This window comes from Falco punctatus, assembly GCF_963210335.1.
Source record: "Falco punctatus genome assembly, chromosome: 12".
Classification (NCBI taxonomy): domain Eukaryota; kingdom Metazoa; phylum Chordata; class Aves; order Falconiformes; family Falconidae; genus Falco; species Falco punctatus.
Genome location: NC_137592.1, coordinates 28872843 through 28897388, shown reverse-complemented (window position 1 = coordinate 28897388; position 24546 = coordinate 28872843). Strand labels below are relative to the sequence as shown.

The following is a 24546-nucleotide window of genomic DNA, read 5'->3' as shown; positions in this document are numbered from 1 at the left end:
TATTGGAAAGAAGTACAAGTCTGCTACTAGAACCACTTGTAGCTCAGGAGTTTCTGGCTTGCACTTTTGTGACTAGAGGACCAGTGTTCTTAGCTCCATTTTAAAGGTGAAGACACTTTCATTTGTACTGACTAGCCAAGAGGAAGAGAACCGTGAGAAGGCTCTTTCTTGTCACTCCTGAATGCCAGTGAGAGCGTGAAATTCTTAGGCATGCCTTTGGGCATATACACCCCCACTTGTTTAAGTCTGAAGTGCCAAGAAGTTACTATTAATATTGCAGCAGTGGGGAGAGTAAAGACATCCTCTACCAGCTTCCAGAGAACAGGACAATATATCATTCCTAACAGGGACAGGTCTTCGCCTGAGCTTATGGTACTGGCAGCCAGAAAACTTGGACAAAAAAGCTGAAATCATGAAAGGGGTGCAGAGGTGTTTCTAAAAAGAAAATAAAAATAAAAATGTAGAGGTACCTATGTCAAGTTTTCCCCCAAGAACAACTAAGGCTGGTACTGCCAGAACAGTAAGAAAATGGGATCTTAGACTCAAAGCTGTGTGCATATCCCCTGTCATGCACCTGTGCAGGAGCAGGGCCTATGGAGAGCACTCGCATCCAAAACCCACTAGCTAGAAGCTGTAGCTGAGTCACCCAGAGACTTTCTTGTGCCCTTGGCACGAGGAGCTCCAACACAGTACGAGGGCTGAATCAGTCTTTTACTTCTGCTTCACCTCAGTACTTTACTTGCTGCTCTTGACCCATTCTCAGTCCCACTACCCTTCTCTTTTACAGCGTAACCAGTGCTCCAAGCTCTTATTTAGGCACACCTGACAGCAAGAGGGGAACCAAGAATTAAAGCAAGACAGCTAAAAATACAAGCCGGGTCATTTTCCAACTCCCTTGCCTAGCACTGAAGTCAGTGGTTCTCGTTGCCTTATTCTTTAATCAAGGTTTGTTCAAGAAAATTACTCTTCTCAAAGCATGATTCAGAGTGTAGAGCAGGCTTCTGGCACCTAGTTACAACGGAAAATAATATTTTCCCCGAGCAAGAAAAAATAAAGCTTCTAAAGATGCAATTGCTTTATTGCAAGGAAAAAGTGTCTGTTGCCCTCTAAAGAAAAAAAATAAACAAACAATCCTTTCTCATGCTGTAAGGAAGAGAAACAAAGCTCATGCTATTCCCTCAAATTTCATAGCTCTGCAAGCTCTTGTTTTCACTTTGGGGTGTGCCCAACTCAAAAATAATCTGGCAAGCAGAGAAATACCAACAGTTGTGCAATTCCTCCTCTGCTCAAAGCAAATCATCAGCTTGACAGGTGGTTCGTACCTGTTGGAAACATCGCAAGCACTGAAAGCAAAAGCCTTCAAGGATTCGCTGCAGGACAGGCCACGGTTGCCTGAATGCACGCTTTGAAATCAAAGAAGCCCACCCAGCCTCAAACACCTCAGGACATGGAGGGAAACAAGTATTTGCCAAGGATCTTTTTTCTCTGCTGGGCTACTCCACGCTGCCTAGCTGTACAGGGAACACAGAGGTGCAAGTATTAACAAGCAGTGCCCGGCATGGCACACAAGCCCTGCCACAGCCCTGCCCCCCTACCACAGGCAATGCATTTCATCTGCTGAAGTGTTGGGGTTTGGTTTGTTTTTTGGTTTTTTTGTTTTTGTTTTTTGGTTGTTTTTTTTTTTTTTTTTTTTCAGGGTCTCCCCCCTCCATATTTCTACCAATTTTCAGCCACTCCAGCACCTCCTGGAGTAGAGGTTCATATTATCTCAGTCTCCATTCTTCCCCCACCCCCGAAGAATACCAGGGGGAAGACACAAACTGGCCTTGTAGTACAATACTACTGGCCACAGGGTAAAATTGCAAGGAGCAGTTGTCATCTCAAAGCAGTGCTTCTGAACCCCGGAACAACCTGACTTCATTTTTACTTCTAGCTTTAAGCATTTAATCCTTTCATCAGTTCCCTCCAGCCACTGGAAATAACCTAAACACACACGCACACTAGCTAAACCAGAGGGATGAGCGGAAGCCCAAACAGCCTGCAGCAACTCTAACAAAGAACTTTGTTTTGCAGTATCCCACCAAAGCTGTTCCTGGATAAGAAACAGGTGAAAGAAGCCATAAACTTTAGAGCAATCTCACATTTCCTAGGAAAGAACACCACGTACTTTCTACGCCCTAAACCATTCACCCACAAACAACCATTCAGTACCACCATATTTCACCAACACATAAGCTTAGAAGAAAGCCACCATGACATGGCCAGGTACAACTCGGGAACATTTTACCTCCAGCTTCAAACAAGCTGGGAAGAAAACAGGATCAAGTTGATTTGCACAGCACAGCCTTTTGACCTGTTACGAGAATCCTTTAGAAGGTATCAAAATACAGATACTGGAAGTAGAAAACTGCCATTTAAACTTGTACATGAAGTGTTTTGTCTCTCTTAAGAAAGCAGCCATCCTCCAAGTTCCTCCTAGGCAGAATATCCTTAAATTTCAAACAGACAGCGACCACTAGAAGTTTTCAGACTTACAGGCTCATATATAGTTTCTGTACTGATAGAACTACATTGTTTCACGGAACAGTTTAAAAAAAAAAAATTGTGAGGCCAAGACAATCCAGGAATGGGCACAGGGATAGTACTCAGACTCAGGGGTGGTGTGGGAAGGCAAGCTGTTCAAGTTGTGCTGGCATAAACCCATTCTTTCACACATACCTCTGACCTCCAAGTACCTCACAGCCTCACCACATATGCAGATGGGAGAAGAGTCTAGAGGTAGGGAAAGATTACATTAAAAATAAAAGAACTACCCACATCCCCCTGTTACTCTGCCTGCCTCACTGTCTCGGCTTTCAAAAGAATAAAATCTTGCAAATGCAGGTAAACGGCATCTGGGGGGCGGGAGGGCGCAGAGGGCAGCGGGGAAAGAATAAGGATGCAGAAAGGGCTTACCATTGCGGTCCTCAGGTCTAAGGCTCTTCTTTGCAACTTCTGCCAATGCCCCAATGCCAAGACCAACAGCTAATCCTTTAAGAAGAAAAAAACCAAGGTCAGAATGGAAAAAAACCTTCTGAGCCACGTACAGAGGTATTTTTTGTAATTAATCTTAAGCCACATGGTCAAATGCACAGCAGCAAAACAGCTCGATTAAACATCCTAGCTTTTGCAGTGGAGTCATCTTCAAGTTCGACACTGAACAGTTTTCTCCTGTACTTCTTCAGCCCAGCATACCAGCCAGGTGTCACAGGCTGGGCCAGTCCGGGATGTCCAGCTTTTACATATAAAAATGTCAACAAGTGCTACTCAGAGCTCTGTGCTCTGGCTGAGGTCCTGCTGTAGGCTTAAATTGTGGAGTTTAGAAGAAGGGAAGAAAAAAATAATCATCTCACAAACATGGTTCTCAAAGCACAATTCTCAGGAAAGAACAGAATCTCCCTCACCGCCCACCATGCCACCACAAAAGGGGGGAGCAAAACTGTAGTTAGATAAAGCCATTACCAGTAGACTTAAAGGCTCTGTGACCCTACTGTCCGAGCACTCGCATTTATTTGTGCTCATCAGCTGTCTTTGACTTTCATATGCTCATTCACTACGATGAACAGAAACATTTTTTCCTGAGGCCCACCTTATGCAAGTAGTGTTGTAAAACCCACAATTCCAAGGATCTGTGCTGGGGAGTAACCCAGCACAGCAACAGTGAGACCCTGAGACCAAACACAAGCACTCCACATGCACTATCACCCTTGCAAGCATTGAATTCTAGGGTGTTGTCTCACAGCCACAGATTAAACTACAACTACAAAAGCAGTGTTATCTGCCTCTACTAACCTGAACAAGCCACAGAAGATTAAATGAGATACAGATCTAGGCATGCAGTAATCCATGCTACCAAAGGTCTCGCTGCCTTCCCAATTTCAAAATATTTCTTTTTCTGCATAATAAATGACATGGGCAGCCAGAACTGCTGGTGCTCCTTCCCATCTCTGCCATGCCTTACACCCACACTGCTAACAGGACTGGGTGTGCATGTTTTTGAGTGCCCTGAGGCCTCCTTGAGGCACTAGTGGCCATCTTCCCAGGTAAAACAACCAGGAGACAGAGTCAGCACAACGAAGGAGCACAGCTGACCAGCACACCGCATTTTGCTCATGTGTGCAGGAAGAAAGGCATCCACATTATTTTGTGGTCTCAAGTGAGGAAGGCTGGGCACAAACAAGTTGAACCTCATCTTGCATTGATATTTTCTCTCTCTCCTACCAGGTAACTGTGAGCCCACCTCTACTGATAAGAATTTGAAGCTTGCACAGCATGTCTGTTTCTGCAGTCTTGCAGACTACACACACTGGGCCAAAGAATCCAGCGCAAGGGCTGCTTCCAGGCTCCCATGCCATTTAACTGTTCAACAACCTTTCATTCTCCATTGCACATGAATGTATAAAAGCATACAGCATAATACAATCGACAAAAAAAAATATGTAACTTTCACAGGATGCCATGATTTTAACATTATAATGCTTAGATTAAAAAGCCCTGAAATAGTTTTTTGTGTTTTATTGGGTCTGTGGTTTTAGGTTTTCCATATTTTCTGCAAGTTCTGCTATGGAGGAACAGCATTGAAATGCCAGATTTAAGCCTAAGAAAGCACACTGTTACTAGCTAACGTGCAGATCCTTCAATAGTGCCAAGCCAGGCACAACCACCGAGCCATTCTTTTGCACCAGATATCCAGAGATTTTATTAGCTGAAGAAAGTGATAGAAATATCCCTAGACTTCACAGGAAAGAAGAAACTTTTCAAACACAGCATAAACAATATCTATTAAAACGCTGATACACAGGCACCTCCAATCAGATCCCACACGGCAAGTCAGTAACTTGGAGCAGAAAGTACCAAGCCAGACAGGAAGCCAATGAAGACAGATCTCACTAACAAAATGTGATTTTTCTAGACTGAATACCACTCACAGCACTTCTGTTGGCCTTGATCCCACTTTCACCACCTCCAAAGTGATGCTCCCCATCACAAATGAGCTTGGTCATTATCAAAGCTAGACTGAACTGTGCCAGCAGTAGTTGGTTTCAAATTAAATATTGCATCTCCTTCTAAAGGCTTTATGTTCACTATTGAGATTTACTGCCGGCAGCTAAAGTAAAATGAAGTTTCTAATCTCTCTTCATCATTAAGACACAAACCACTTCAAAAGCAAGCAAAAGACTAGGAACCAGATTCTATCCTGTCTTCCAGAATAAACTGGAGCAATGCAGCTCATGCTTTACATCAGTGTAGGCAAGATCAGACTCTTAACAAATGCGTGTCACACCTCCCCTCTCATGGCCATACACAGTTAGGCAGCATCTGAAGTAAACCATATTGTAAACTACACTGGAAAAGAGCTGCTCTTACAATATGTGCTCTTAGAATTTGCTCAACTGCTCCACTGTCCAATTTGCTAGAAAATGGATTTCAGTCCAAATACATTAAAGCCAGACATGAACAAGTTTACAGTTAAACAGCTGGTAAGGTTTAAAGACCTGAAGTTTGAACAAAGGCTTCAAGCACTTTCAAACTACAATCGCAGTGCACAGCAGGATGTTTAGCTCAGGGCATTACACAAAAATGCAATACAGAATTCCTGCCTCAAGCCTTCAGTAACTACCTGGAAACACCTCTGGGCAGATGCAGCCCTGCTCTAAACGTGGTAGCAGTAGCATGCAAAATACTCTCGGGACTGCGCAGGGTCAAGTGCATCTGGAGTGTCTGCTGCTTCTTAGCTGTCAAGCCTGCAAAAAATGAAGTCAGTTGTACATGTAACCTTCTATCACTAAGAAAGAGGTAAGAATGCGAAGTTGTATTGTGTTTCTCATTGAAGCCATGCCAAAACTTGGCCTTTTCCCTGAACATCTAGGGCTTGGAAAAAGCTGCCACTTTCCAGAAGTCTCAGATGCTCATTTCATTCCTTTGTATTGAAGAGTTATCATCAGAACCCTGAAATTAGTCAATTAAGTAACGGCCTAAATTCCTCCATCCACTAACATCAGTAGTAGGGATCTGTCTGCCCCTGAACTTCAGGAACGTATTACTGTCTCCTTTACCAACCTGAACTTCATTCACTGTAGCATTTGGGGCACAAACAGCTCACAAGAGAAAAACTTGACTTTTCCTCATCTTACAAATCAGACTAATACTCCAGGGTTCAGAACACAAGTACTAGACAGGAGGGTTCAAAGCCACAACACTCATTTCCTGAAATGCCACCAGATTTGTTTTCCAGGCCTCTTTTACACACCCACCCATGTGAAAGGCAGTGGTCTAGGCATGTATTGTTGGAACACAAGTAATGTTGTGCATGGGTCTGGCTGAGACAGGAGTTAATTTTTTCATTGCAGCCGGTATCATGCTGTGCGTCAGATTTGGGACTCAAAGTGTTGATAACACACCAATGTTTCAGCTGTTACTGGAGAGTGTTTGCACAGCATCAAGGTTTTTTCTTTTGCCTACTCTGCCTCTGCGATGTGCAGGCTAGGTGTGGGGAAAAGGCTGGGAAGGGACACAGCCAGGACAGATGACCCAAATTGACCAAAGGGATATCTGTGCCATAGAATGTCACGCACAGCAGTAAAAGCTTGGAGAAAGGAGGATGAAGGAGGGGGACATCTGGCATTATGGTGCTTGCCTCCCCAAGTAACTGCTACAGATGCTGAGGCCCTGCTTCCCAGGACATGGCTGGACATCTGCCTGCCAACAGGCAGTAGTGAATGAATTCCTCCTGGTGCTTTGCTTCACCTATTAAAACTGTCTTCATCTCAACTCCCAAGTTTTCTCACCTTTGCTCTTCCTATTCTGTCCTGCTGTGGGAGGAAACAAGTGAGCAGCTGCACGGGGCTTAGCTGACAGCCAAGGTCAACCCACCACACGCTGCCAGCCATTCACCTCACCAGCCAGACATAAGTCATTGCTCCAAAGACCCTGCATGGCTGTGGAAAAGCACTCTCCCCCTCTGGGGCACTAGTCTACTGACCTTAGAAAAGTCACTCCTGATGTCCTTCATTTTCCTTGTCCGCAAGATGACTATTGCCTCCAAAATTCATTCTGGTACAACTTTCAGCATCACTGAACAGCCACAGTTCAGCACTTTGGAAAATAAAAATGCCCAAGCACAACTAGAAAGTCACATCCTGCATTTTTCACTTTCTGCAGACAGATTATTTCCAGCCCGGAAAATGCCACTTGGTTTCATACCAGCAGAGTGCCTCTTCAGACATTTTCCAGGCATCTCCAGCACCCCTTGCACTTCAAACCAAACCTATCAAAAGACTATCTGGAATCCATTTTGTTCAGGAAGAATCCTCTTGCTCAGCAACTGACACAACAAAACAGAGACCGAATGGGCTGTTATCACTCTGCTCAACCTGCCAGCCCAGGGGTGGGTAGGAGTCTCCCCTGGAACAGCCTGTGCACTGGTTTCAGTCACGTCAAACACAACAAGCACCCTGCAGAACATGTTGCAAGCTGCAGACAGTTGTGCATTGACTTCCACTAGCTCCCTGAGCGTTAAATGCCCATCAGAAGAAAGCCACACTCGTCATGTGACAACCTGAATCCTGTGGTTGTCTGTCCTGTACATACTTTAATAACATACATCAAAAGGACAGAGTCTTTTTTTCCCTGCAAAATTGCTACAATCACATTCAATCTAGATTTCACTGCAAGCTTCCTGAATTTTATTTATTGCAAAGTGATCTCATTATATAATTAAAATACTTAACTTATAAACCAGGAAGATAAGGGAGACAGAAACTGCTTAGAAAAGTCAAATGATGCAATGAAGGGAGAATGGAAATAAAGAAAAGATCGAGAACTGTGTGGGTGGACCTGATGACCCATCAGGCAACAAAACAAGCACGAAACAAAAAACTGCAGAAAAATCTGTTTTACCAATTCCAATCCTTGGAAGAAAAAATAAATAAAAATCAAAGATGATATCTAGTACTATCTAGTCACTCCAGCTGCTGCAAGCATACAAAGATACATATAAAGGACAAAGCAGTTAAGTTGAGGTTCTTGTGCCAATTACAGAGAAACGTTAGCTTAGTATTACATGCAAGCATTGGAGAAAATGATCTTCAGTCCTCCCTGCAGAATGTTCTTTGCTCCCAGAAGAGGTGAGAAGCCAGGCAAACTCTGCACTCCACGTAATTCTGCCTCCAGTTACTAATGCATCCATCACCTGCCACAGTGTCCTAACACCACAGCTGAGAAATCAACATTCCCTATAACATCAGGGGGATAACAAAAAACATGCAAAGACAGGAAGAGGAATGATTCAAGTGTGAATGGGACCATGCCAATAGCACGGGAATTCAACTATCTGAACCCCAGGAATAGTTTTACATGAGCTCTGCTTTTGACCCACTCCGCATCTTTCCATTTTCTCCAAGTCTAGATGATATTGTTCTAACATGGAAATAAATAAGTGGTTTTTATCCCTCCAACTAAAGTCAGGGTCAAATGCTAGTTTGACTGGTGTGGAGGTGGTAGGGGAAGAATCCACCTCAACCACTATATTTCCCACAATAATGTCCTGGGGTCTTCAACTGAATATGGCATCCCAAAGCACACGTGAAACAAGTCATGTACAAAAAACTTCTGGTCTAAGCTACACCCCCTCAGGGATACAGAGCAACCTCCTGCCCTTAATTATTTTCAAGGCAATGCAAAGAGGCAGCTAGTAGGGCAGGAAATAATCACACACCACCACCACTCCTGCTATCCCCTATTTAATTCTGATCATTTGAATGTCCTAGGAAACAAGGACAGCACTGGGTCACTACTATTCTACAGGTTAACAGTGGCATCCCTGCAAAAGGGCTCCTTCCAGCTGTTAACCATCATCCCACAGCAGGTGCTCCCAAAAGCCAATAATGTAATCACAGACTCTCACTGAATCATCCTACACCTTGCTTCTGACTTCCATTAAAAAGGCAAGATGAGAAGACGCACAAGAGAACATATACTGTGCAGGCACAGGGAACTTCCAACTCACCTACCACTGCGCTTTCGAACAGTTTACTTCAAGCTTATCTTGTCGTCTTAAAATAAAAAACCCCACACATTAAGCCGGGTTGATCTTAGGAACACAAAAATGAATTCTCATCTCAGCTGGAAACTGCCTCCTATGCCCTCAGGAGACCCCCTTAACCAGTCTCACTCTTCCACTTGCAGACACTTTTTAAAACCGTACATGTTACCACCTGCATCACTCTTGAGAATAATAGCCGGAGAGGGCTGACAGCGAGGACAGCAAGAGGCTGGGAGGCACACAAGTACTACCTTCCCCAGCTCACAAGCTAAGAGGAAAAGAGTCAACCGTAAGCCAAAGCTCACCAACAACATCAGAGGAATCAAAAATGGGTAAAAGTGAACGGTGACACCACAGCTCTTGCTATCACCTAATGCTTCCTGGTTTAAGCATTTAAAACGTTTCATAAAGGTGCAATTTAAAAAGAACCTTTCTCATCAGAGAAGAGCCAGTCAGGAAAAGTCACACTAGAATTAGCTGATGGGGTTTCGTAATTGCACTGAAGGCCAAGTGCAGGTTAAAAAAACACCACCGTAAACTTGGAGCAAACAGCAAGCAGGAGCTGCTCCTTGTTACAAAGGGAGCCTCCTTCCATGCAGTTCTAGAGGCTGTTTAAAATCTCGTTTTAAATAACTGATCAAGTTCTGACCATTAAGAAGTGTTCCTTACAGGTAGTCCTTCCCATGTGGGGTGCCCACACTACTTCAGACTCACCACACCCTCAGAAACCTTCTTCAAGCATTATCCAGCCAACCAAAATATCACCAAGGGATTTCTTAAACTGGAAAAAACCTACCTATAGGCCATTGTTTGTTAGCTAGCATACTAACAATACTATTCCTCCTTGCTGTTGCAAGGAATAATTCAGAGGGAAAGATAAGCAGTGAATGCTAGCAAGAGCTCGCAGAGACCAGAGAACCTGAATGCTGTTTTTGCAACACAATGTCCCCCCAAAAGCAGTCTGAAAGCAAGAGTTCTGTCTTGCCAGCTATTTCAATCATGTAAAAGAATCAACTGGCAGAGAAGGGCAAGACCAAAAAATAGATGACACAGATATGACTGGGGATGCTACTTATAAACACTCTTTCTTTCTTACTCTCCCTTCGTGGTTTTGGTTTGGCACCATTTTGTTTTTTAACCTGAGGTTAGGAGAAGACAGGTAGCGAGTTATATTTCCCCTCAAAGCATGAGTCAGCCTTTCCTCATGCAACAGCCTTAGGTGAGAAAAACCGGAGTGGACAGCAACAGCACTAGAACTCAAAGTTCACAGCAAATTTGGTCATCTGCTACTTCACATCCACCAGCTGTCAGTGAACAGCCACAGATAAATTTGAAAGATGACAGCTGGAAGTGCTGTGACACTTTCCATAAAAATCAAGGCTAGATTAGAGCAAAGACCTGTATGCTACTAGACCTTAAAAACAAAGTAGTCAAGTGAGTTGTAAAGTGATGCCTTGTTACTCCAAAAAAACAGATCACAAATCCTGCTTCCCTTTGAGGAATACTAAGCATGCTGAGAAGCCAGAATGCCTGCAATGGACTACAGAGTTAAAGAGATCTGACCAGCATTAAAACCTTGTTATTACAAAACTCACTTGCTGTTTATTCCTGCACTGCATAGAATCAGTCCCTGCCCCCAACTCTTCCTAGTGTGCATATTACCCTAACAAAGAGACACACAGAGGAAGAATAATTGGGGTTTTTTAGTATGCTAGTTGATCTTAATTACAGTTGACAGGCTATTTTTCTTTCTTCTAGGATCTGTAACACAACGATGTCCACTTTGTACACGTGCTTCTCTATCAAATTTTGTGGAAGAGAATCACAAGAACTACAAGGGCCTAACACACTGCTTGGGAGAGACCGCTCACAACCTAGACCGACTATATCATCTCAAAAGCTCAGTCACAAAAAAATCCCACAAAAATACCCACCCCCCCCAAAAAAAAAAAAAAAAAAAAAACCACAACAAAACCCAGAGACTACCGATCTAATGATAGCTAAGTAAGACTAGCTATGATCATCTTTTCCACCTGCAATACCGTGATGGTTTCCTTTTTCTCAGGAACATGTTAAGTCCTTTGATGGCTTTGGATGCAAGACATTAGGAAAGTACCATCTGTTAATATCACTGAGGGTATTTAGCTGCTTTTTAACATAGCAAGTCCCATTCTGCAAATAAAATTCACATAGGTTTCAGCTAGCTTGATCTTACAAACTCAGACTTTATGTCCTTCCTGGGAGAAAATGGTTTATAAGCAGTAGCTAAGTAAACCAAACCTTGACTATTATCACCTCCCCACCCTCAAAACTCGGTACCGAAAGGCTATGTTTTATATTAAACTGCTTTTGAGAAGTAGCAACGGTAAGGTTGGAAAAAATTATTTTAAATAACAGCCACTCCTGCTGTTTATGCTCAACAGTGAGAACATACTATAAGGACTAGGAGAGTTTCCTTAATAAGGTGAAACCAGACATGCAGAGCCAGGGTGTTTGTACAGACTGCAGAACAATCTGCACCTCACTCTCTCCCTCTCATGAAAACAGCACAGCTCAGTATGCGTTACCATAAGGATAGGACGTTCTACTATGCACTCCCAAATCATCTGCCCTACACTCTTAAGAGTGACTTTTTCCTTTTCAGAACAGGTACACAAAAATACACTCCAGGCCTATATTAGCCTGCCATCTTAAGACAAATGAAAACCCATGCCAGCTCTGTAGTTCTTGTTTACAGGTAGCATGCTGAACAGATCTGAGAGGTCTGTTTAGGTGGGGAGCTTTTTTCTTTGCCATACTATGACAGTAGCAGTTAGGTACGATAAGAATGACAGAAGACAGGATTCAAAGTATAACTTCATACTGACCAAAGGCAGAGATCCATTACTGTAATGAAAAAGACCAAATCAAGCTCTGAGCTAAGCAGCTGTTTGTGGGAAAGCACTTTCCCATTAGCAAGCTTAACTAGAAAATAGAACCAACTATTGCTTCAGCAGGAGCACTGTCATACCAGCCATTAATCAGTATGTGCAAGTATAGGGACTTCGCAAATAGGGGCATGCAAACTGACCTCCAAAGTTGGCAAGCCTTCCGATTCTTGTGACAGGAACCTTCCTCTCCCGGGCCTGCTCACTGAGCTGCAGCAGAAAGAGGGAAAGGAACACAAAAGAAAGAGAAATCCACAAATGAACTGTGCATATGGTCAGATAGCTGCAAATTCATGAAAGCACTTTAACAACACTGCCACAGAAAGCTTTTCTTGAACACCAAGTCTTATACGTGTTGAGGGATTTTCAAGCGAACACACTCTAGAACAGACACACCAGGAACTGAAACATACACTAAGAGGAGTAGAGAAGAGGGTGGGAAAGAAGAGCTGACAACCCCATTTTGAAACCTCATTTTTACCTTCACCTCAGCATCCCTTATATTTTGAACTCAGAGCAGCAGTGCAATGCCAACCCAAACTGCCTTCCACACATGGAATTAAAACTCACGGAAGGCTATCAGGTTCACAGCCCTGTAGATAATTCCCCCACGCAAAACAGCTGGAGCAGCAGAAGCATACATTTTCATCAAAGCAATATCCTGTATGAGTGAACCCACAGGACATCTGATACTAGGTTTGGGGAAGGAGGCAGAAGGTCAGAGCAGATGGCAAGTACCTCCGCTGTGAATTCTGCTGTGGGCTTTCTGCACTGTCTCACACAAGGGCATGAAGCACTAAAGCAACAATTGTGAGCTATGCTACTCACCAATCAACTAATGCTCAGGGCAACATTCCCTCCGCCTCTAGAAGGACTGCAAGACACAGTAAAGGAAGCAACAGCCTTCACTGAAAGGAGTTTAGGTCCAATTCATTCTTCGCAGCCATAGTAAAATAACTAACTAAAGGGAACAGTGCTCTACGAGGAGAAGACAGACTCTTTGGGTCAGTCTTCAAACCTTTGTAGCCTACAGCTGTCCCCAACTGCTCAACACTTCACCCCGAAAACTGGGATGAAATACAGCCCCTTCATTACTGAAACGTGTATCAGTAAGTACATAGAGTCCTCAGTCCAGTGAATGAAAGGAGAGGTCCTGTTAATACAAAACTGAAGTCTATATCCTACATATGCTTTTTTAAACATCCTCTCCCATTCGAATATCTCCTATAGAGGGGGCAGGTGTGAAAGGAGAGCCTAAAAAGCTATTGACAGAATAAATATCACAGAAATCAGGGTTAACAAGCACCGGCACTTCACTCTCTTGCCTGCACAAAAGGGAATAGCGGAAGAGGAAGAAATGAGAGAAACACGGGAGATGGTAAGGACAACCCAGTACAGAAACCATAGTACTAAGAATTCTTAATTAAAAAACCCAAACAAACAAAAAACCCCACACACCACACAAAAACAACCACTAAACCAAAACATACCATCTGTTTGTAGGGTTTCTGCTCTGAACCTGTTTTGGCCTGTCTGGCTTTATCAATATCTTCAGCTGTTAATCCACTAACAGAGGAATGGTCTTGGTGAAATGCCCTATTCTGTCCAAAGGCAGCAGCAAAAGGATTTCCAGGGTCCCTAAAGCCTCCAAATAGCCTTGCGTCCATTCTGGGAGGGAAAGGCTTCTGACCCATGCCAGAATCTCCAGTCTCACCAACACTTTTAAAAGGTCCATTTGTAGTGTAAGAGTAAGCAGGGCCTTCACCGCCACGTTCATGAGGCTTGCCAGAGGCAGTGGAGAAGTCCGTTGGAGCATCTGATGGCTCTCGGGCTGAGAGGTCATAGTCTTTCCCAAAGTCCTCACTGAGATCAGTTAAGTTCTCCTGCTGTTTGCCTAGTTCCTGCAAACAATAGTAGAAATACTTTAAGAAAAGAACTTTAAAAACCTGCTCACTACCCACCCATGGTCTTCAGAGATGGGCATGCAGCTAGGCTGTCATGTCTCCATAATAAGTAATTTGTAGAGACTCTGGCACTGCAGGCATCCACAGGAAAAGCCAGGAAAGAGACACTTGAGGACACTTGGCACCATCGGCAGTCTTTCAACCCCACTGATGGGACAAATTCATTAAGTTTCTCAAACGCCCGTAACTGAAGGCACCTTGTTCTACATACACTGCCAGGAAGGGTCACTAAATACGGAGTTCACTAGAAGCAATACACTGCTCAGAAACAACAGGTGATGGGAACACAATCACATAAATATACTTTGGAAGGATAAAAGAAAGCTAAACCTCATAATATTCAGTTCTTACCCCTACCATGTCCCTCCCCTCCCATCCTGTCCCTGATCGATCATGCAACGTCAGCACTTTCAAGCCCAAAGCAATACCAGATACCTGCTCGTAGGCCAAATAAGTTCAGCTTTCCATGGCCACGACACTACCAATTGCAAAGCACATTTCATTATTCAACCACTAAACTATGTCAGGGTTCATGTCAGAATAGCAGCAGCAGACACCACAACACTCAAGGCAAACTTCTCCTGACAGTCTTTTCTGTTCTGCCCTGACCTGCAATAGCTGCCCCACTATGTCCAGAGATTTCCCACTGCTTTTCAGAGTGGAAAAAATAAATAAGAAGTCAGAAGCAGAGCATTATCTCCTATTTACTTGTTACTTGACATACTCTAGTTACCTATCACAGCAGCAGCAACACGACGGAAGAACTGATGACTATTAATCAACAGGATTTAAAATCCTGCTGTGGTCAGGCAAGCAGGCAGCATACTTTAGGCTCTTTCCTAAACACTAATTACGTTTCCCTTCCTTACAGAAAAACACAGAACATAGTCTTTCCTGTTATTCAGCAGGTCTCATGCTATTCTGAACCTCAACATCACAGTGGGGGCGAGGAGAAATCTGTTTATAGACAGGGACTACCGCCACAATACTGACCCATGATTTCAAGTAAGACTACCTCTCTACTTCCACACTTAAATTCTAAAAAAACACACGTCAGACAGCCAAAACCCTGCCATAGATCAAGAGAAATGGTCACATAACATAAAAGCTTTCCTTTGTTCAAAACAGAAAACAGTTCAGACTGCAGATTTCTTACTGAGCCCTGCTTTGGCAGCAGCTTCTCATTTACAGAACACAGGGCAAGTTCTGTGCAGGTGCGCTTGGGGTCTTCTCTTACGCACAGAAAGAGAGCATCATCTCTCTCCCTGGATGCAAAAGGACAAAGGCAAGATAAAGCACTATCCCCATAAACAAAAACACTCAGTGTATTTCTGTATCAAGCTTAAACAGAACCAAGGAAACACAGGCGCAGATTCTAGGACTGAAACTACAGACTGCCATGATAGCCTAAGCTCATTGCATAAAAAAACATCAAAACTTCGCTCATTAGTTTCTGCTCCAATAATTATGATCTGAGCTACACTGTATTTCTAAAGGATGATAAAGGATGATCATTTTTGATTAAGAGGAGTTCCTTTCCTCAGATAAGCACCATGTTTTCAAGAGATGGCAAACACAGCAAATGTGAAGCTCTTATATATTCATCCCCATGTCTGGTGACAGAAGCTGCTGCCTAAAAAAAAAAATTAAAAAATCTGGCTTTCTTTACATTCTTCATTTGAAAGTCAGTCCTGAAAACCCAGCCTGTGCTATAAGTGATGAACATGCAAACATCTGACCCTGAGCCAATCTGAAAAATACCGCATGCACCAGTTTTGTCAAGGGAAGCAGCACCGAGATAAACCCAATTCACTCTAAAAGAGCTCATTCACTTAGTTAAAGGAGAGGCAATCAATGACTGAACTTTAAGAGGAGACTTCAAATAACAAAGCTGCTGGCCAGTCTTAGCAAGAGCTTGGTCTTTGACGAGATGAACAAAGCACTTTTCATTTTCAGCATGTCTTGAACACTCAGTAATGGAAACAGAAACACTCTGCAGTAACACTCCCCTCCCATTCCCATCCAAACACTACTGCACAGCATAAGAAATCCTGGAGAATCCCCAGAGCATTGCAACATCTGTATTACCGATCCAGCACTTGACAGCTAGGTTCCAGTTTATGATGCAAGTTCCTAGCCAATCTCCCAACAAAGCCAAAAAGTACCTGGAGGAAAAGCAAAACATCAGACTAGACTATGCACAAAAAGCTTTGCTTACCTGTATTTTCCCCAAGGCAGAACTGAACTGTTCTTCAGCAGTGGCCTGGAGAGTCCTTGCAATGGTAACTGCATCACCCCCAAGGAGCACCTGCCGAAGCTGTCCTGCTTGGGTTTCTAGGACTGCTTTACTAAGCCTTGTCAAGCCTCGCATGACCATGATGGCATCGCCCGCCATGACTGATGTCCTTCCGTGCTGCAAGATGAAAAAGAAGGAGGGGAGGACAGGGAAAAGAGGCAAGAGGTCAAGGAACAAGCTCGCAACCAGTTTCAAGACACCTAAGAGCCAGCGGCATATCTCAGACAATCTGTTTCTGCTTTGGCAACCAGCCACCATGGGAACTTTGCAGCTCAGATAGCACACAGGCCAGCTTGAATGACAGCTAGTTAGCTGACCTTACCAGACAAAGCAAAAACTCTCCTTATGACTGTTCATGAGTTAGGGTAACGTTCGAGGACTGCATGCAAACGTTCAAGTTACCATTGACCAGGGGAAGCAAAGACAGGTAAATGTCAGTAACACCGCAAAGATGGCCTTCATTGCTTCCAGATGTTTAAGAAGGATTGAAAGCATTAGCATTTGACCTTTAATTATTATCCAGCCCTGAAACATATTCTCAGGGCCTGATAGCACAGACAAAGTGCACTGACAACTGTCACATTCCATTCCCTCCTGGAGTTATGCCTGCTCATTTTACGTAGCCAAATTTCTTCACCCCACACCAATGAGTAAGCTTTGTCTGTCCTTGAAGGGTAGTCTGCTCAGTCCCCAACTTGTAGCTCACTCTGCTACTTTTACTTGGAAACTTAAGTACACTCAGAACACCCATCTACCACAGCATTTGCAAAGTACTGCACTACAGCGATAAATTTTTGACTTGGTCCCCCCTCCCTGTTCAAGAAGCACTCCATCCCAGATTCATAATAGTCTGTGCAATTTCAGCATCTTCAAAGACAAACTGAGCGCTGTCAGATGCAGGACAGAGCACATCTGGGAAAAACAAGTTCCATTGACCCCTGTGTCTCAGCCTAGAACCAAAGCTGAGGCTCAGGACACTGGCTTGCCTACAGCACTGTGGTTCACGTAAAAGAAAACCAGGAGTGGCCAGGGTGCCAAAGCCACTTTGCAAGCGAGATTTTCACCTGCTTATTTCACTCATCTCCCACATCTTTCAAGCACAGCCAGGGTCACAGTGCCAGAGCTGGCTCAGAGGCACGTCCTCCCACCATCGCTGACACTGAAGACAGAAGCACGCAGTTGGCACAAGATGCTGCCTGAAGTTCAACCTTATAGCTTTCTCTGTAATGATTTGCAGGAAAAAAAAAAAAATGTTCTGACTGCGATAGGTACCAAACACTAGTCTAAGGCCACATATTTAAGTTACTTCCCAGGTAGGTAGGTACACAGGTACCAATTCATTTCTAGAAGATAACCTGTCAACACTCACATATGCATTACAACCATAAACATTAAACACTGAAGCGGTACAAGTGATCCTGAGTCAACAGTGCACACAGCATCATGCCCTGCCACAGATCGCAAGCAAGTGGATCCAGTTACCTTCTTGGGAAACACAAAGCCTGTCTCACAAACATGTCTGCTATCTCAGTCGCGCAGGAGAAGCATGGCCTGCTATAGCTAAGTTTCTGCATAAGTGCACAGTTCTGCTGCACTCACACAGGACACACTGTCATCACTACAGCTGAATTTCAGAAACGTACTATTATGCAAATACAGGGTAAACCCCAGAACATTACCAGAGTATTTGTTCAACAGCTGTTAACCTGTGATCAAAACTGGGAACAACTGCTGTAGCCAGGAAGTATATGTTATATGCTTTAAGTATCATTGGTAGAAGGACAATCAAGTGTTTACAACAAATCTGGACTTAATGGGCTAGCTATAAAAAGAAAAATCAAGCCTACCCAGGTCATTATTCTGTGATTGTCTTTACAAGACCTATCCATATGTTCCAGACTGGTAACAAGCATTACTCCTGAATCTCTCCAGAGTTGAATCGCTAGGGTTGGTTTTAACGTTGTACAATGCACTTTTAAAGTTGAAAGCTGCCCGTCAAGTAAGGAAATGTACTCTACCAACAGGAGGTGTTTTTTTTTTCCTGACACATCTTCACACTGGAAATTTCCACATGGATCTCGCTCAAAGTATTTGCGGGCAGTCCCTGCAATTCAGAGCCAGGCAAAGAAACCAGCCAACATCGCAGTACTGTCCTTGCCGAAATGACTGTTCAAAGGTTGCCACTACTAAGAAATAAGTGCTTTTATAGTCACAAGTATTAGAAGCACAGGAAAGCCTGAATGCAAAAAGTTCACTCCCTCCCTCCCTCGAAGGGCAACAAGAGGTAATACAATATAGATCAGTGTAGACCTGGACAACACACACAAAGACATCCACTTTTAACAAGGATTCTTTCTAACCAGTGATACTAAAACCATATCCTCCTCTCACCCAAAAACTGCTGAAGGACTTATCTTGAAGTGACAGTTGATACACTAAATGTGCATTTTAAAAAAAATAAATCTTCCAACAAAATTTCAGGGAAGCTAATGCAACCACAAATGGAAAATACACATTGCACAATGTGCACTCAACCCTCCATTGCTAAATATATCAACAAACAAAGAGGCCCAACTGCACTTCACAAGTTTGGCTATAAAACACAGCACTGGGCACATTGTTACCAATATCCTTCTGACTTGCAGGCCACCACCACCATGTTCCTCTGCACAGCAGTTATAACCACCTAGCAAGTTCTTTGTTAGCTCAGAAGCATCAGCAAGATGCTGCTATGCGGCGCTGCCAAAGGACAGGCTATTGTAACAGGCTGTTTATCCCAGCACCCTGCTGCAACACAGACCTCTTTTCCTACCTGTAGGAAATACAAGCCTGCAGGCAACTGACTTGCTGTTTTCAACAGTCACTTAGATTCTCTGCAGGTAGCTCAGAGACCCAAATAGAAACCCCAGTAGAAGCACAAAGGCAAGGCATGGCTCAATAAGGACTTCAGAGGTCAAACCCAAGGGGAGTTACCAAGAAATAAAGGCTCAGAAAGAGGAACATATTTTCAGAAGCGGGAGCTAATAAGTTCTATGAGAACTGAAGTGCTACCGGATCCATTTCCCTCAAATGGAAAAAATACCAAGTTATCTACTTTTGTAGACCTTATGTTTGGCAAGACATGTTGGTTAATTATCCTGGGAAGGACACAGAAAGCAGAAACTAATGAGGTTATCACAACCAGAAGGGGGAAGTATGGAAGAAAACACATGCTAAATAATCAAAAAGGGAAAAGACTATACATAAATTACCAAGAATTAGAAAAAATACCTTTTTCTTCTTCAGTGAAGAAGCAGTAAGCACAAGCAAGGCCAAAAGACATGAAAACTGAAAGCCATTTCCAAGAAGACTGGTACGTATCCCCAGCAATACGTTGGTGTTAATACCCAGTGCAAACAGCAGGCAAGGGACTTCCCCTCTCCTCCTTCCACCCCCGGCAAGTTCTATTCATACCACTACTAAATCAATACATAAACAGTGTAAGCAAACTATCGAAAGCAGATTAAGGAGTGGTTTCAAACAGAATTGGTCCAGGTGTACAAAGTCTATACCGCATTTGACTTGTCTCCTGAGGACTTGTTATCTAGCACTAGCAAAGTAGGGCACCACCAGCACAGAATATGGACAAGTCGGTCACGTCTATGCAAGCTGCCAGAGTGCCTGCTAACCTGGATTGAAGAGGGGTGACAAGTGTCAATCGTAAGCTGTTTTCCAAGAATAGGCAGGGTCACGGTTTTTCCTTAGTAAACTTCTCACAGTTGAACAAGTCTCTGGAAAACACCCACACCTCCTAGCACGAGAAGGCTAGAGTCAAGTCATCCTCAGACACCAGACAAGGTTCATGCAGCAGGCAGAGGCACTTGTACAGGTTAGATGTCACACCAGTAGGTAAACCAGCTCCTGACACTGCACCAGATTTTGAACCCTGTCGTAATGACAAAACTACATCAATGCCTGGGATGCTCCTATGCATAATTAACACCTGCCTCACAAGCCACTGTCCTCTAGTGACTAACTGCAGCACGTTTCCTCCCTTATTCAACAAGCCAAACTACCGGACTGAAGATTTAACCAAGTCTAGTGAGATACTCAGTGTATCAGAGACCAATAACAGAAATGCAAAGCCTTACAACAGGCAACAGATAAATTCTTATATTGTACTGTTTTCAAAACATTCCATTCATTCCCCTTTTCCACATGCTAACGTGTTCTACAGACACAGAGACCAGCTTCTGACTCCACGTAGTTTTTTCTAGATACTTGTACAGTCAAAAACCTTACTCATACATACGTGTATATACACACATATATATAGGACATATATACATAGGACAGACCAAGTTTAAACACAAGGAGACTTCTAATCATACAGGAATACACCATAAATGTACCTGAAAGTTTTCTGCACATGACAACACAGCCTCTTCCAATGTAAGAAAATTACTTCTACCATCAACAGTTTGCTATCCACCCAAGAAAGCAGCTCATTTGCTGTTGAGTAATTGAAAAAACAGACAGAAAAAACCAACCCAGACCCCACACCACAACCTCCCAACCAAACTCCACCAAAACCCTAACAGTTTTACAGTAGCCCATACTCCCCCTCTGAGGTCTGCAGAAGTTTTAGCTGCCTTTTTTATGCCCACCTTTTCTTTTAAATAAAAGAGTCAAAAATAGAAAAATATTAGGCTGGAGAGGTAGTAAGGCAGATAATTAAATACCATGCTGCCAAAGGAAGCTATCTCTATACCGTCCCCTCCTCTTGCTACTATCCATTATCACAAACGCTGTTATCTTAGTTGAATCTTAACAAGGACTATAACCCTGGAATCAGTGTTATAGCCACCCACACCATCAGAGCAATTGTGGCAACAGTATGAAATAAAAATAATAAACACCAATAACAAGATACAGATGACCAGGTGCTTGGCATATTTGTTCTGTGGCCATAAACCAGCAGTAGACTAACTTCAAAATAAGTATTATTCATCAAGCTGTAACCGGTCTTTTACAGATTTTTCCATTTCTTTCTGTGCGTGTTGCCATACCAACCATTTCATGTGATCCTTTCACTCGTGGCCTTTTTCAGTTCCACCACACACCTCCCCACCAGTTCCTTTGATACCAGATTCCCAGGCCCCTGCCTAGACATATTTTGATTAGCTAGATTCCTCGGGTTGCAGCTGACCCAAGTTTTAACCATGCAGGGCACAGAACACACTGCGTTTCAGCAGGACAAAACTGCCATCATCCTTCAAATCGAACTGAAGATCTACCTTGCTTATCCTTCATTCTTCCCCCTCCCCAAATCTCCCACACACTGCAGCTCCAAAAGAACTATTTAAAGATCTGACCTACAACAGAACGAAGGACTCCTATGTTTGAGTCCCGCCCCGCGGGCTTTGACTCAAGCCTCCTTAAACTGAATTCATCAAGTCTGCGAAAGCTCCTTTAAATCTACCCTTTCACATAGCAGCCTGCCAATGCCATTTAAAACAAACAACTTTGAAGGGCAGGCAGAACTTGTTTACTCTCTGATCATTATAATAGCAGTGCAAGCACTGATAAAAGTGGGCTGCTTGGCAGACAAATGCATCTTTACACCAAAATTCAGAAGGCTTAGCAGTCATTTTTGGCAAATGACAGCTAGTTCAAAACCCAGTACGAACATTTTCCCCATAAATGGCTTGACAAACAATATAAGAGTGAAAAAAATGCTTGGACGCTTTAAAAGTTAGCACGGTCTGCTTTATTTTAGGCACAGATACATCAATGCAAAGTGAATGCTCTGGACTGATGGCTCTATTTACTTCTTTCCGGATAACGTCTGGAGACATGCAAAAGCATAGTCACAGCCCACGTGCCTGGAATTAACAGAGTCCCTTTCTATCCTGGCCATAGATCTAGAAATAATTCACTCACAATTAAGATCCTAGTGGGAGAGAGCACTCCCTCATTACAGGCCACTTCTGCTGATATGCCTTGACACAATACACTATTAAATTGTCCCGGGCACACGTTGTTTCCCATTACACTGGGGTAGAGCCAACTCAATCGCTGTGATTTTGAGGCTGCTACCAGTCGCTCTTCCCCAAGAATGAGTTCTGAGCCTGTTCCTGCAAATTACATATTTTCAGTCAGGGGACCAATAAAAGTTTCATTTAACTCGCAGTGCAAAAAGATTTGGGCCATTAGGCCAGTATTTCAATGTGGAGTTGTATTCATACCTAACATCCTATCTTTGCATTATCTATGTTACCAAGAAGAAAGGGAGAAAATAAGAGGACATGGAAAAAACGAGGAGTATTTTCTATTTATGCATTGAGCAGCACTTAGAAAAAGCCATGGCACTGCAACCTCTACATAGCTCAAAAGCTGCAGGCACAAGTGTAGCTTTAATCACATGAATAACTGATAAATTCTGTGACTAAAGTTACTTCCCCATGCATGTGAATCTTTCATCCAGCAACAAGGACAACAGTATATTAAAATCAAAACAGAGCATGACCAGAAAGCACATAGATTAATACGAGATTGGGCAGATGCAATATCTGAAGCATATACTTAAGAAACCAAATTACCACAAGGTGAATTTACACCTTTATTTGTGTTTAAGGCAAGTTTACACAACAGCATATTTCACTAGTTCCAAGTCATCCCCGTCAGTGTTAGCATACAGCATCACTTTAAAAGACAAATCCTCCACATCCATGTGGAACAACTCTAACCAGCAGTTATTTATACAAGGGTTACACTAAAGCTCTGCACTGATTAAACCCAAACGTTGGGCTCCAAACAAAAACTAAACATTACAAACATCTCCCCATGGGTTTGCAGGGCAGCTCTAGGCTTTCACAGAGTCACTTCAATTACAGCAGAAGAGACCACCAAAGCTCAGCTCCCTCCCTGATGCACAGGGCACCAGCCCCTGCCTGATGCACAGCTCCACAGCACTGAGCTCCCTGCCAGGAACCAGCAAAGCTGCCCCCTGGTCTCATGCTCTGAACTAGAATACAAATTATAAATGAGGGAGCTTATCAGTTTGTAGTTAATTTTGGGGTTGGTGGCAGGGTGGGTTGGTTTTTTTAGCATACACTGTTATGTTGTAACTGTTTTTATTGGAAGTTTTAACTTTCTGAAAGCACACCGAGTCCAATTTAGGAATTGGAAACCAATAAAAAGCCATGCTTCACAAAGAAGGTCACATTCCTTTAGACTCAAATACACCATTACTTAGGGCAAAATTCTTGAGAAAAACAGCAGCTCTTCCTCTTGCATTTAAACACATAGCTCTTCACTCACAGATCTTAAGAAGGTAAAGAAATGGGACTGATATCAAAGTTCTCTACTTTAGAGGGAAGAGAACAATTAATCTTCCCAAAAATACACCCCATGTCCATGATGGTGTTGGGAAAAGAATCACAGCTCTCTCCAGAGCACCCTGATCCTTACAGCACACAGCCTATACCTAAGTGTCCTTTAAACATCCACTCCTACAGAGCAGAAAGAAACAAGGATTTATAGCCAGTTTGCTGAACACCTTAACAGTGTTGAACACCTTAACAGTGTGTTTTTAACAGCTAAATCTAAATGATGAAATGCCACACCAGCAATGGGTTCTAGTCAGAACCTTTCTAATTATAAGCCTCTGGAAAACTAGACACACCTGTAACTGTACTGCACATGTGTCCTCCTCAGGTGTAAGAAGACATTTTGCTTATTATCCTTTCTCTACACAAAGACAGAACCATGCACATATGTCTTGAGTCACTGTTACAAAGTTAGTGAGAGGCACCCCATGCACGTCTCTCCAGGTGGCATACACTCATCCTCTGCTCAGAGGGCGAGCATAACCCTTCTGTTATCATCGTGCACAGCAGGTCAGATACCAGTCTCCTGCTATTGATTCTGTGGGTATACATGTCTACACAGATCCCATGGCTTTCAACCTTGCCCTGGAAGCTAGGGTTAAGTTCAAATTTAGTAATTTACAACACATCCTAGTCTATTCATAGCCCCCTTAAATACCAGCATCCTAGCTCTAGAAGCCTTTTTTTTCTGGCTGCGCCACAATGTCCTTGTAAGAAGAGGAAAAATAGGATGCAAGAACAGGACCATAGGCGAAAAAAAAAAAAAAGAAAAAAGACTACTCCAAGACAAATTGATCTCTGTGCTAAAGGGGAGCATCATCTATCAAAACCTACAGCTCCTGCATTACAGCTCTGCCACAGTCCTCCAAGAAGTTATCTGTGTCAGTCGCTACTCATTACACATAGG

General features: G+C 43.2%; 1 protein-coding gene across 1 annotated transcript in view; it reads right to left on the bottom strand.

The window, feature by feature from the left end:
* COQ8A (coenzyme Q8A) overlaps positions 1-24546 on the bottom strand; it is a 46656-nt gene that overhangs the window by 18082 nt on the left and 4028 nt on the right. Inside the window, exons 2-5 of the mRNA XM_080408804.1 lie at positions 16192-16386; positions 13500-13910; positions 12153-12219; positions 2956-3030 (exon numbers count right to left, since the gene is read on the bottom strand). Coding sequence (XP_080264930.1) covers positions 2956-3030; positions 12153-12219; positions 13500-13910; positions 16192-16368 — 730 coding nt within the window. The 5' untranslated portion in view covers positions 16369-16386. The remainder of the gene's footprint in view (positions 1-2955; positions 3031-12152; positions 12220-13499; positions 13911-16191; positions 16387-24546) is intronic.